The sequence below is a fragment of the Hyaena hyaena genome, unplaced genomic scaffold (assembly GCF_003009895.1).
Source record: "Hyaena hyaena isolate Hyena2069 unplaced genomic scaffold, ASM300989v1 scaffold_89, whole genome shotgun sequence".
Classification (NCBI taxonomy): Eukaryota; Metazoa; Chordata; class Mammalia; order Carnivora; family Hyaenidae; genus Hyaena; species Hyaena hyaena.
In genome coordinates this window covers 1,027,787-1,041,522 of record NW_024080719.1, presented here as the reverse complement: position 1 = coordinate 1,041,522, position 13,736 = coordinate 1,027,787, and the positions used below count along the sequence as shown (strand labels likewise).

Genomic DNA, 13,736 nt, shown 5'->3' with positions numbered 1-13,736 from the left:
CAGGCTCCAGGCTCTGAGCTGTCAGCACAGAGCCTGATGCGGGGCTCTAACTCACAAGCCTTAGAGCTGTGAGATCATGACCTGAGCCGAAGTAGGATGCTTAACCGACTGAGCCACCCAGGCGCCCGTTTGACCTAACTTTTTGCTTCACTTTCATTTCAGCGAACTACAATTATATTAAACATTATTATTTTTTAAGGCCTTACGGCTTTAAAGAGCAAGGAAGGGTGGAAAACCACTTTCTTTAATGATATATTTGTTTCAGTAGTGCATCAGGAAGAAGGTTTTGTTCATAGCGGAGGTGGAGGGGAAGGACACATCACGATGGCCTGTGCTAGTTTCAATCCGAATGTAATTTATCGTTTACACTAATCTGAGAATGAGGCGAACCTAACTTTCACATTGGAAAATTACGAGAGGAAAAAACCCCTGAGAGCTACAGGCAAAATTAACCCCGCCTCCACGCGGTTTGGAGCAGCTGTCTCAGGAATCCTCCCTTCCTCAGAATGTGGGAGAGGTTTGGTGGGGCGGCAGCTGCAAAGCAAGGAATCCTTCCCATTCCTCGCGGACACGTCCCTCCCGCACCCCCGCCCCATTCACTTCCAAGCGGTGGCAGCTGCTGGGGCATCCAGCGGGGAAGACTCTCCCCAAGTCTTCGCGGAGCGCCGCGGGCGGGAAGCAGCTGGAAGCAGTCAGGGGTGGGACTCTGCTCCCTTCAGACACGGACTGCAGCCTCGCTGGCTCCAGCGCTGCCACTTCTCGGGCTCGTAGCGGTCCCTCAGGTGTCTTTCTCCAAGTCCAAGAAGGCACCTTGGCAACATAGGGCGGGTTCTCTTCGCGCCAGGAGTCCCTACGGTAACCTAACGACGGAAGAAGCTTAGAATCACCTTCTCAGTTCCTGTCCAAGCACCTTCTCAGGTCGGGGGTGGGAGGTGAGGGGTGAGAGCGGGGAGGGGGGTTGTGTGGGTTGTCAGCTCCTGGAAGGAAATTCTCTCTCCTTGCCGGGCCAGGACTTCTCGTGTCGTGTGAGCAACGCTCCCGCTAGGGTGCCCACCCTCACACGGAGCCCTGCCAGCGAGCCCTGCCCCGCACCCCCACCCTCTCGCGGCCCCCTAGGCCGCCCGCGCGGCCCCACGCTGCAGCACACTTGCCTCCGCCTTCGCGCCCGCCCGCCCCACCGTCCCGCGCGCTCGCGCACGCGCACGCCGCGCCCGGCAGCCCTCGGCGCTGTCATGGCGGCGAGGAGTAGTTTCAGTGGGCAAAGGGATATTCGCGCGAGCCGTGGCGGGGCTAGCTGTGGCAGTAGCAACATCACCACCGCCAGCAGCCTCAGCCGCGGCGTCCACAGCGCCAGCAGGGGCTGTTTTTGCAAAGGCTGAGCGCAGGGGGCGGGCGGGCCAGGAAGCCATGGAGTTCTGTGCAGCCGCGGACTCCCGGGGAGCGGAATAGGGAAACTTGGAGGCTGCGACCAGGTGCACGGACTTCTCTCTTCTCCCTCCCTTCCTCGCCGTCGCCGCCCGGCCTCCCCCTCCCTTCTGGCCAACAGCACACACCTCCCCTCCTCTCGCCGTCGAACCTCAGGTGCCTGAGTGCTGCACTCCTCCCCCTGGGCCGAGCGTTGAGAATAATCACCGCCCCCTTCCCCCGCCTTTTCCTGCCCTGGATCTCCGCCGCCACCTCCGTCTCGCGGCTCCCTGGCGGGGGGTGAGGACGAGTCCGGAGTATCTGGGTGAGGAGGGACTTTCTACTTCTGTGGTAGCGTGGGGACCCCCTCCTTCCCTCGGACCCTTTATTTTCCAGCGACAGTTTCTCTTTCCGTGCACCTGTGAGGAGAGGTAGCTCTGCGCCTGGAACCTTGCGAGAGTGTGGGGGAGGAGTGAACCTGTTCAGGGGCCTTTGAGCCCGCCTTCACTCAGAACCTATCTCTTCGAACCGGGGGGTAGCGGGTGGCGGGTAGTGGGGTCCCTTTAGGAACTTATTTCACGGGAAGTAACTATTCTCCTCTACCCCCCTCCCCCCCACAAAACCCTAAAACAAAACCTAGCGTATTTAACATTTATCTAATCTTCCAATAGGGTTTGGCGTTGTTGTCAGCCTCGGGGAGAGAGATTGGACAAATATTCTCCAAGAGGAGGAGGGTGACGCCAAGGACTTTACCTATCAACTGCTTTTGGGGTTTCTCCACAACTTGGAAGAGTGACCTTTTTCGTTTTGTGTTGCGTGTGTGTGCTTATTGCTAGTGCAGCATTTGCTGTCCCATAGTGACTCCGAGTTGTCCTTTCTCGTGAACTAGCAATGGCTAGTGAAGACAATGTCCCTTCCCCGCCACCAACAGGTGATGACGGGGGAGGTGGAGGGAAAGAAGAAACCTCTGCTGAAGAGGGTGCATTGTCCCTGAAACCAGGGCTCCCCATCAGGGGCATCAGAATGAAATTTGCCGTGTTGACGGGGTTGGTTGAAGTTGGAGAAGTATCCAATAGGGACATTGTAGAAACTGTCTTTAACCTGGTAAGTAGATATCTATTTTATAAGCATACATTCTTTTCAGTGGGTTGGAGAACTAGACGTTAAGCTGGAGCCATGTGCTTGACTCATACAGATGATGGCTTTTTCCATGGATAGAAGCACAAAATTCTACTGACCTAAATGAGAGAAATTTTTGTATTTTTCAGTTTAAGAAGAATTGCGTAGATTTAGGTGCTCCAGGTTTTGTGAAAGTGAACAGATGACTTTTGTGCCAAGGAAATAATTGTTGCTTGGAAGTATTTTGTAGGGGTTCCAGTGGAGGAGTTTCATTATATAAACATTTTTTTTTCCTTGGGATATATAACTAAGTCTACGTTTCTCATTAACATTTTAAATACGTTTTTTGTGACTTTCTTTGGGTCTTGAGAAGTAATGTAAATGCCCTACATACTGCTTATCCTTTTGAGTCTGCCTAGGTTATGTTTTACTGTAAGTTTTGAACACAGAAGTTTTGTTCACAGGGCTGATGAAAGATTAATTTGTTGCAAAGTTAGTATTTTATATTTTGACCAGTTTTATTTTTAGACTTAGCTAAATTAAATTTTGGAATGTATTTAGGTTATATCTTGTGAAAATTGAACGGCAGTTTGAAAAAGGATTGTGGCAGATGCAGTATAATGTATTTCTTTGGTAAATGCATGTCTAGCAGCACAAGCATACTTGGTTATTGGAAGTTGCTGGTTCTCCTATGAACTATGAATGCTATTTTTGAAAGGTGGATATGCCATACTTTCCTTTTTCTCTACTCCATTCTTAGAAATGGTTATTGCTAACGGGGACTTTTAAAATTTCTTTACTCCAACTTCTGTTGCCCATCAACTCAAAGAATAAAAAGTAAATTTGGCCTTAAAAATACTTCTATCTCTTCCACCTGTGTTAGGAGATAACAGTTGGGAACAAATATGAATATAAAATAGCCTTAATAACTGTTTAGCGCCCTTCCCTTTTGCCTCTGTGTTTTCAAGGTTAGGCTTGTTTTATTCCAGGGCGGTTAATTATTTCCTTCACTAGACCTTTACAAATAGTCTGGTCACTTGCAGTGCAACTTCTAGAATGAGAAAGGACTTAGATGAAATCCTTACTTTTGGAGCATAAAAACTTTGAACAACAGGGTATTTCTTTACCATTTTGTTGTGTTGGAAGCTTATATACAAATACAGTACACATTTTTTTTTTAAGTTTGTTTTTGAGAGAGCACAATCAGGGGAGAGAGAGAGAGACAGACTCCAAAGCAGGTTCCAGGCTCTGAGCTATCAGCACAGAGCCCAACACGGGGCTTGAACCTAGGAATGGTGAGATCATGACCTGAGCCAAAGTCAGATGCCTAACCTACTGACTGGAGCCACCCAGGTGCACCCCTCCCCCACATTAAAAAAAACCCTAAATATTATGAAAATGTTCAAATATACACAAAAATAGGATAGTTGTGCTCTGATATTCATTATGCAGCTTTAACAATTATCAAAACTTTGGGGATCTTGTGTTTATGGTCTTTTGTAAGTCTCAAGGACATAAATGGTAAATTGATTTATTCCTTTGCCTCAAAATAGACTTGAAACCTTTTTTTTTTTTTTTAAGTTCAGTTATTTTTGAAAGAGAGAGAGTACATGTGCACGGGAGCAGAGGGGGGCAGAGAGAGTGGGGGACAGAGGACCTGAAGTGGCTTTGCACCAACAGCAGAGATCCCAGTGTAGGGCTTGAATCCACAAACTGAGATCATGACCTGAGTTGAAGTCTAATGCTTAACTAACTGAGCAACCCAGGCGCTCCTACTCCTTAAAAACATTTTTAAAGATTTTTTCTTTTTTTTATTAAAAAATTTTTTTTTAATGTTTAAATGAGAGAAAGACAGTTTGTGGGCGGGCAAGGGGCAGAGAGAGACCTAGACAGAATCTGAAGCAGACTCCAGGCTCTGAGTTGTCAGTGCAGAGCTGGACATGGGGCTTGAACTCATGAGCTGTGAGATCATGACCTGAGCTGAAATGGACGCTAAACCCACTGAGCTACCCAAGCACTCCAAGATTTTGTTTTCCTAAATCTCATGTACCTAGGATGATAAACAGAAATCTGTGTGGTAATATAGCCCATATTTAGTTGTTTGTGTGTGGAATATAACATTCCTCTGGCAGAAGGAGAATTTGAACTCCTTTGTTCTTTCTTTAATTTTATTAGAAAATTTTTTTTAATGTTTATTTTTGAGAGAGAGCGAGAGGCAGAGACAGAGAGAGACAGAGTGTGAGCCTGGGAGGAGCAGAGAGAGAGGGAGATCTAGAATCTGAAGCAACCTCCAGATTCTGAGCTGTCAGCACAGAGCCTGACTGGGGGCTTGAACTCACTGTGAGATCATGACCTGAGCTGCAGTCAGATGCTTAACCTACTGAACCACCAAGGTGCCCCGAACTCTTTTGTTCTTTTGAATGACCTGTGTGGAGGTGGATAACTTACCAAAAGTCACCTGCATTTTATTAAGAAATATCCAAATTCTGTAGTAATGCTCTGCTTATATGCTGCCTACAATTGGGGGCCTCATACAGATTTTAAGATTATTGGTTAAATCATGCACAGCTACATGTTTGCAGTAATAGATGTCTGGTAAAAGGAGAGGGAAAATCTGTTGAATTACACCTCCTTTTCACTGTCATTTTCTTTTCATGTAGAGCAGATGATTAGATTAGTTCCTCCCTTTTCCAAATTCACCCTTACAGCACTTTTCATGTTCCTTCATGGGTATGTAGGATCTTGGCCAGGCTTTAGAAAATCTTGAGAACTGACGTTTTGGGAATCTGGTAGCTAGTCCATCTCAATGTCGTTAATACTATAGCACCCAAATATTTCTTAACTGATAAGTTAATTTTGCTCAGAGAAGGAAATTACATTAAAAGTTTCAATTTTACAAAAGTTATGCTGTTTACTCTGTGCCAGGCAATGGGCCAGGTGCTTTACATATGTTTTTAAATTTTTCTTTAAACAACTATTTAATATGTATCTCATTTTATAGTTGAGACTCAGACCGAAATGTTAAAGAGATTGCCTACAATTTGTGTAGAATGGCAACCTTTCCAGGAATATGTCTGTCTCTTGAGTTAACGTAGAATTGTTGGCCTCTCTGAGCAGGTAGGTAGGTATAGCTGAGGCATAACCTTTCCCAGTATAAGGACACAAAAATCATTGGTCCTGCTAAGTAAATATTAATGATGAAATTTCCACCAGTAGAATTGATTTCTTCCTCTTTAACTTTAAAATAACTGCATTAAATTGTAAGAAACAACAACAACTACAAACTGCTTAAAAGCAGAAACATTTTTCTCGTCATTCAGTTTTTTTACTTGGCATGTGGATGGGGAAAGTCTATCATTAACTTTTTTTATAGTCAGTATGGTCGATTAAAATTTACAAAATTGTGAAAAGTAGAATACAGACAGAAGACTATATAATATGTATAAGTAATGAAATATTTCAATGGTATAAACCCTGTGAACCATCCATGTAACTTAACCAGTATCAGGGCACCTGGGTGGCTTAGTCAGTTAAGTGTCCCACTTTTGATTTTGGCTCAGGTCATGATCTCCAGGTCGTGAGATCAAGACCCAAGCCCCTTCTCAGTGCGTCAGGCTCTGCACTTAGTGTGGATCCTGCTTGGGGTTCTCTCTCCCTCTCTCCCCCTCCCCTTCTTGTGCCTGTGCATGCTCTCACTCTTTCACAATAAATAAAATACTTAAAGAGCCAGTTTATTACCAATGTCACTGAATCCTTATGTGTGTACCTCCTTTAGCCTATCTTCACTGGATTTTTCATTAGTAAGTTTAAACTATTATTTATAGCTGTAATAACTTTTTCCTATTTTTCCAAGCATTTTGTTAAAATAGATTATGTCATATTGATTCTTTTTTTACTGATTATATGTTAACTACTTTAAACAATAATATTTGTACTGTTAAAATTAAACAACTTCCCTTCCCCTAGAATTGTCCAAATTAGTGGTAGAGCCATACATCCAGAAGTCTTTACAAAGTGCTGCCTCCTAACTTTGCTAATGTAGCTTCAGCTTACTGTTTTATAAATTCCTTTGAAATTCACCACTGTTCTTGTAATTTTTTTTGCAAATCTGTTTTATAGGTAAGTTTTGATTAATAGTACACTTGTGTATTCAAGTGTTTCAAACTTGTAGTCAACTTTTACATTTTTCCTGTTGCAACTTGAAACCATTTCATCTTGTTTTCATCTGTGTGCTAAAAAAAATTGTCAGATGCTTGGACCCAGAGTAATTAATGCATTGGCATGTTTCCAAGAACTTGCTGCTGAATTTAAGGCTTCCATCAGGTATTTAAAGGTACTCAATTCAAGCATAGTGTTTCCCATGGGCTGGTGACAAATGTATGCTTTCATGAAATTTGTTTAAAAAGTATATGATTTTAATTAAAATGTTAAAGCTTAAAAAGTAGAATATAATTTTTCATGGCTCATTATGTGTCATTTGATATAGGTCTGCTAACTATTAATGGTGCACACTTGCAGTACCTATTGAGCTGACCATATCACACACAGGTTCAGTAACTATTGACTGTGTTTAGAGAGTGACTGTGTTTAGAGAGACTTAAAGGGCAGCTGCTATTCTCTTTGGTTGTTATACTGTAGTAACATGGGCCCAGTGGTGTCATACCTTTTGATTTTTCAGGAAGAATTGGAAATCTAGATTTTAAAAAACATTTTAAAATTTCCAATTAAATATTACAAATTGCTGTGTGAGACATATAAAATTGCAGGTAGTTATTTTTTCAGGCCTTTATATGAACCTTTATTAGAAAGATAATCACGTAACATACTTGTTAATGTGCTCCCCCTCTGCCCCCATTAAATTTGTACATGATGTTATGAGCAATAGAAAACTTGAACCTGTTTTAAACACAATGAAAAGGATTTATAGGCTCGTTTATCTCCAAGTCCAAAGGTAGGGCAAGATTATAGTAACACAATAATTTTAAAGACCAGTTTCTTTCCGTTTCTTTTCTGCTTTCTTCAGTGTGTTGCTGTTCCTCCCGTGGTTGTAGTATGGCTGCTAGTGATGGTTGGGTCATATGTTTTGATCACATCACTTAGGAGAGAGAGCCTCACTGTCCTAACATTCCAAACAAGAGTCCTGACTGGACTACTGAACTGGTGACTGTGGTCATTGAAACGGTTGATTGGCTTAAGCAAACCAGGGCCAAGTACTATGCCTAAGAATGGGGTTAATTTTCTGTGAAGTATATGGGCTGTATGAGGAGAGGTGGATACACAAATAAAAGTCTAGGTAAGAAATTGAAAGGGTAATTGGATAGTGGATAGGCAGCCAATAATATTCACTATTCTTTTCAAATGAATAATGATAGTAATATAAAAGATATTTGTGAAAGGGAGAAAATCATTCATTAACCCAACACCCTGTTGTGATCTTGAGCAAGTTTTTTTAACCTCTTTGAGCCATAGTTTTTCCTCTGTACAATGGGGAAACTACACTGTAGCAAGGATTAAATGAATAAAAACTTATAAATCACTTAAAATAATGTGTGGTACATTGAATACTGTTATAAGTATTTGTTATTATTTTAATACTTGTAATTTTAGATAAGTCATCATATTCCAACCTTATGATTTTTTGTTTGTAGATATTACTAGCCTTATATGCTATGTAGTTCTTTTGGAATTTATTTAATAGCCATTGTGATATTTTAGAGATGACTTGTTTTTAAACACCTTTGTTGAGGTGGAATTTTTATACCGTAAAATTTACCTGATTTAAGTATGCAATTTAGTGATTTTCATTAAGTTTACAGAGCTATGCAGGCATTACCACAGTCTATTTATTGAACATTTACATCCTGTGTTTGAGATGTTTCATAGTTCTGGCTCTTGCATTTAGGGCTGTGATCCATTTTGAGTTGATTTTTGTGTGATGTGAGAGAACGAGAAGTAGGGGGTAACTTCATCTTTTTTTTTCTTTTCTTTTTTTTTTTTAAAATATAGTTTATTGTCAAATTGGCTTACATACAACACCCAGTGCTCACCCAACAAGTGCCCTCCTCAGTGCCTATCACCCATTCTAAATTCATTTTTTTGTATGTGCATTTCACTGCTCTTTGTTGAATTGGGTATCCTTTCCCATTGAATTACCTTTGCATCTTTGTCAAAAATCAGTTGACTATAAGTGTAAGGATTTATCTGGACTTTTTCCCTTTGATCTGTATGTCTATTCTTCACCACTGCCACACTGTCTTGCTTACTGTGGCTTTGTAGTAAGTTTTGAAATAGGGATATATGTCCTCTTACTTTGTTCTTCTAATTTTCAAGATTGTTTTGGCTATTTTTAGAAATCTTTAGATTTCTGTATTAATTGTAAGATCAGCTTGTCAGTTTTTGTGAAAAAGCAAGCTGGGAGTTTGATGGGGAGGTGTTGAAGCAATAGATAACTTTAGGGAGTATTGAGTTTTCCATTCTATGCATTTGGACTGTCTTTCCATTCATTTAGGTCTTCCTTAATTTCTTTAATTAATGTTTTGTAGTTTTCAGTGTAAGAGGAAATGATGAAATTTCTTTTTTTTCTCTTTTTTTTGCTTCTTTAGGCAGCTTTGTGCTTTGAAATTTCTAGAAGTAGAATAAATGGTTCAAAGTATATGAACATTTATATAGATTATGAGTAGATTTTGTTAGATTGTTTATTGATGTTGATAAATAAAAGAAATGTGGATGAATTTATGAAATTTAAAAACTTTGTAGTTCCTTGGTGGTAATAGAATTGATCATTTAGGCCCCTGCAGGTATACTGTCTTGTTTCCATTTAAATTGGTTCATTTTAAACTGAGAAAACATTTGGGAAGCCGAAAAATAAGAGAATTAAAAGAGAAAGAAAGCTTTTTATTTCTCATGCTGACCTAGCTAAACTAATCTATTTTTATATTATAAAGTATCTATTTTCATACATATATTCTTTAAGATATTTTTAATAGTTTTTGCATATGTGAAAGAAAAATGTCCAGAATAGATTTCTGTTTTATAGTGCTTACTTAGGTAACAAATTGTTTCATTTAATCTTTGTACCTCTAGAACTTTTACAGTGCTAGGTACTTCAAAGATGTTTATTAAATTAAATGGAAATGTCCTAGTCTTATCATTTTCTAAATTACAATCATTAGTTAGCCTAGTTTGTATTTTTTTTTTTTAAATGTTTTATTTATTTCTAGGAGAGAGAGAGACAGCATGAGTGGGGAGGGTCAGAGAGAGAGGGAGTCACAGACTCTGAAACAGGCTTTAGGCTCTGAGCTGGCAGTCAGCACAGAGCCGGACGCGGGGCTCGAACCCACGAACCGTGAGATCATGACCTAAGCGAAAGTCGGACGCTTAACCGACTAAGCCACCCAGGCGCCCCAACCTAGTTTGTATTTTTAAAGACACATTTATTCAGCGTCATGATCAGACTATTACATTTAGCAATCAACAGCATGGGTGCCGAAAAAAATCTACATTAAAACAGTTTGTTAGAATGCTTTCAACTTTCTACAGAACAGAAACTAAAATAACTTGTTATACAGTTAGTCACAAGTACAGTCCTTGGGTTTTTTGCCCATGGACATGAGTATTGTCTAAAACATGCCTTCTTTGTAGCAGGTAGGCCCTGCCACCTTTGTGGTTGGCTGAGTTCACAAATCTGTTGTAACCTGTAGCTTCCCTGTCACTTCTCTGACTCTCCTCTCCTGCTAAGCTTTGTTTCCTGACAGTAATTGAAACCTTCTGCCACTGCATAGCTACTGCTGCTCCTGGAACTGCCATAACCACCTTGTTTTCATGGTTTGGCAAGTATTGGCCTCAACAGCCATAGGGGCCAGAGCTTCTACCTCTAAAATGTCCTCCTTTCATGAGTCCAAAATTTGAAGATTGACTGTTGGATTGCCAAAATCATTACAGTTTCCACCACCTCCGAGGTTGCTTCCATCATTACCAAATCCGTTATAGCTATCCCTGCTGCCACCGTATCCATCACCACCTCGACTGCCACCAAAACTACCTCACCCACTGAAGTTTCCTCCACGACCAAAGTTGTCATTCCCACCAAAACCACTTCCATGCCTACCACCAAAGTTTCCAGAACCACTTTAACCTCTTTGGCTGGATGAAGCACTAAGTCCTCTCTTGCTTAGATGGAGCTTTCCTTACTTCACAGTTGTGGCCATTCACAGTATGGTATTTTTGAATGACAATCTTGTCATGGTCATCAAAGGTTACAAAAGCAAAACCTCTCTTTTTGCCATTGCCTTAGTCAGTCGTGATTTCACTCACTTCCATTTTCGATACTATTCAAAATAATCTCTTAGATGATGTTCTTCAGTGTCTTCCTTAATGCCCCCAACAAAAATCTTCCTCGTAGTTAAATGGGCCCCAGGTCTTTTAGAATCTTCTCTTGAGACAGCCGTCTTTGGTTCCACAGCTCTTCCATCCACTTTGTGTGGCCTTGCATTCATGGATGCATCCACCTCTTCTACAGTGGAACCCGTGATAAACCCAAAGCCTTTGGAGCGCTTGGTGTTTGGATCTCGCAGTCTGTAAGCGTTTCCCATTGCTCAAAATGACTCTTCAAACTCTCATCTGTTGTTTCAAAGCTCAAACCTGAGATGAAAATCTTCTGTAGCTGTTCAGGCTCTTCGGGAGACTCAGACATGATAGTGGTGGAAGGGGAGATTTGACAATGCTTATTCAGGGCGTCCATAGGCAGAAAAGTTAGCCTAGTTTTATTGTTCTGGAAAAGAAATGTTAAGACCTTAATGCTGTATTTCTTTTACTATTTTCTGACATTTCTTATGAAGATTCTTATTAGGTAGCTTGTGTTTTTCATTATACAGTTTTGCGTTACCTTAATATTTCCTGAGGAGCAATTTTGTGAATTTATTTTCAGATTAGTCTCTTACAACCTGCTATTAAAGTAGGGTAGGTTTTTTCATTTTCTCTGATATTATTTCAGGGAATTGGATATTCAGCAACCTACTTGTATATAGTGAGTCTTTCTAGTGAGTCTTTGGCTTAAAAGCTGTTGGGACAATATACAAAGTAAAAAAAAAATCAAAAGGAAACCAAAATAAAAAGCTGTCGAGTACATGAATTCTTTTTAATTTGCTAAACTAATATCATAAAACACCCCCAGTTTTAGATTTTTAAGATATTTTGTGTGTTTTTTGGTATTTTTTCTGATTCTTCAAAGATTTAATTAGGTTTGTTCAAGAGTAATGTATGTGCCTGAAATGTGCTATGTGAAGTACAAAATTTCTTGTTGCTGGAGGTTGTAGAGGACAGCATATTGGCAATTTTGTAGAACAGAGTCTTACTTTGGATAGGAAGTTGGATACCAAATGATTTCTTTTTTTTTTAATATTAAAAAAAATTTTAATGTTTTTTTTTTTTTTGATGGAGAGACAGACTGTGAGCTGAGGGGGGTGGGAGGGGAAGACAGAGGGAGACACAAAATCTGAAGCAGGTTCCAGGCTCTGAGCTGTTAGCACCGAGCCCTATGTGGGTCTTGAACTCCAGAGCTGCGAGAGCATGGCCTGAGCTGAAGTCAGAAGCTTAACTGACTGAGCCGCCCAGGTACCGCAAGTTTTGTTATTTCTACTGCACCTGGGTGTTTGCATTTATTTCCCAGACATTTTTTGACCAGACTTATCAATCTTTCAGTGATTTATGTTCTATAAAAATTGCAGTTTTAGAAGTGAGGGGCTGGAATTTTTTAATATGTAGTCTTAGAGAAAGATGAAAAACTGATGAGGTCTTAATTATGGTTTGTTAGAAATAAATCTCTTGCTTGGGAACTGAAAAAGATCTTCTTGCCTAACAAGACCTTTGTTAATGAGTAATAACTTGATTGGTGTGGTATTTTTATTTATAAGCTATAGTAAACCTTTTAAAGTTATGAGAATTTGAAATACTTGGGACTCGATGAAGTGTTTGAATTTTGTTGTTTCCAGTGAAAATATGTTTCTCATAAAGTAATACAAATATGTTATCTTAAATCCCATGTATAGTATCTAGTTGAATTCAGTCTTTATGATCTTAGGGCTTCAATATCTTGAGTAAAAATAATTATTATCTTTCAGAGGCTATAACTATATGTGTATATAAAAAACTCTAATATAAAGCATTTAAAAAAGTGTTTTGTTAATACATGAAATTAAAAAAAAAGTCCTGATAGTAATATGATAATCAGTTTCAAATGAGTGTCAACAAATCTTTTCTAAAAACAAAGTAGGCATTGATATAAAGAGGTCCATTGGTATCTAAAATGGAGAAAATATTTATTATTAAATAAAAGCATATAAAGGCATTATAAAATGATTATTAACATTACCAACTCATTTAAAAAAATTTTTTTTATTAAATTGTGTGTGTGCATGTGTGTGTGCACACGTGAGTGCAAGGGAGGGGCAGAGGGAGAGGGAGAGGGGGAGAAAGAATCCCAAGCAGGCTGCACACTGAGCACGGAGCCTGACATGGGGCTTGATCCTAGGACCCTGGGATGATGACCGTAGCTGAGTCAGCCGACTGAGCCACCCAGGCATTCCTTACCAACTCAATTTTATTAAATCAAATTGCTGTGAAATTAATGGACATCCAACAGACACAAAATCCAAAGCGTTTCAGAATAATTTTCCTTATTATAGTTGTCAGTGGATAGTTAAGGCAGTGCCAGTGGCCAGAAGTGTGAGTGGGTGATTTTGTTAGTTTACTAAAACATTTGGTGGATTTATGGTTCTTTATTTTTTAAGGTTTTTTTTTGGGTTCAGTTTTTATTTTCTGTAATGATAAGGTGATTTATCACCCTTGAGGTAGGGGACACACACATATTGATATCTAGTATGCTTTTGAGTTGAAATTAATGTTATTTTGAGGTGCTTGGATGGCTTAGCACAGAGCTTAAGATTTTTTCTCCCTCACCTTCTTCCACTTTACCCTGTTCATGCTGTCTTGCTCTCTCTTTAAAATAAAAAAAAATTATTTTGAGTTATAATAGATTATAGCAATATCTAAGATTTGTTAAGAATGCCAGGACTTATTTGATGTGTGTATTGGCCCAATTTAATTCTTTTTTTTTTTTTTTTAAATTTTTTTTTAATGTTTTATTTATTTCTAGGAGAGAGAGGGAGAGACAGCGTGAGCAGGGGAGGGTCAGAGAGAGAGGGAGTCACAGACTG

At 40.0% G+C, this 13,736-nt stretch overlaps 1 protein-coding gene across 5 annotated transcripts in view; it reads left to right on the top strand.

Annotated features, from left to right (window-relative positions):
* Window positions 1–1,647: 1,647 nt before the first annotated feature.
* Window positions 1,648–13,736, top strand: part of LRBA (LPS responsive beige-like anchor protein) — a 737,219-nt gene continuing 725,130 nt past the window's right edge. For all 5 annotated transcript variants that reach the window (XM_039234337.1, XM_039234336.1, XM_039234335.1 and 2 more), the window contains exons 1-2: window positions 1,648–1,729; window positions 2,076–2,508. In XM_039234337.1, coding sequence (XP_039090268.1) covers window positions 2,296–2,508 — 213 coding nt within the window. In that variant the 5' untranslated portion in view covers window positions 1,648–1,729; window positions 2,076–2,295. The remainder of the gene's footprint in view (window positions 1,730–2,075; window positions 2,509–13,736) is intronic.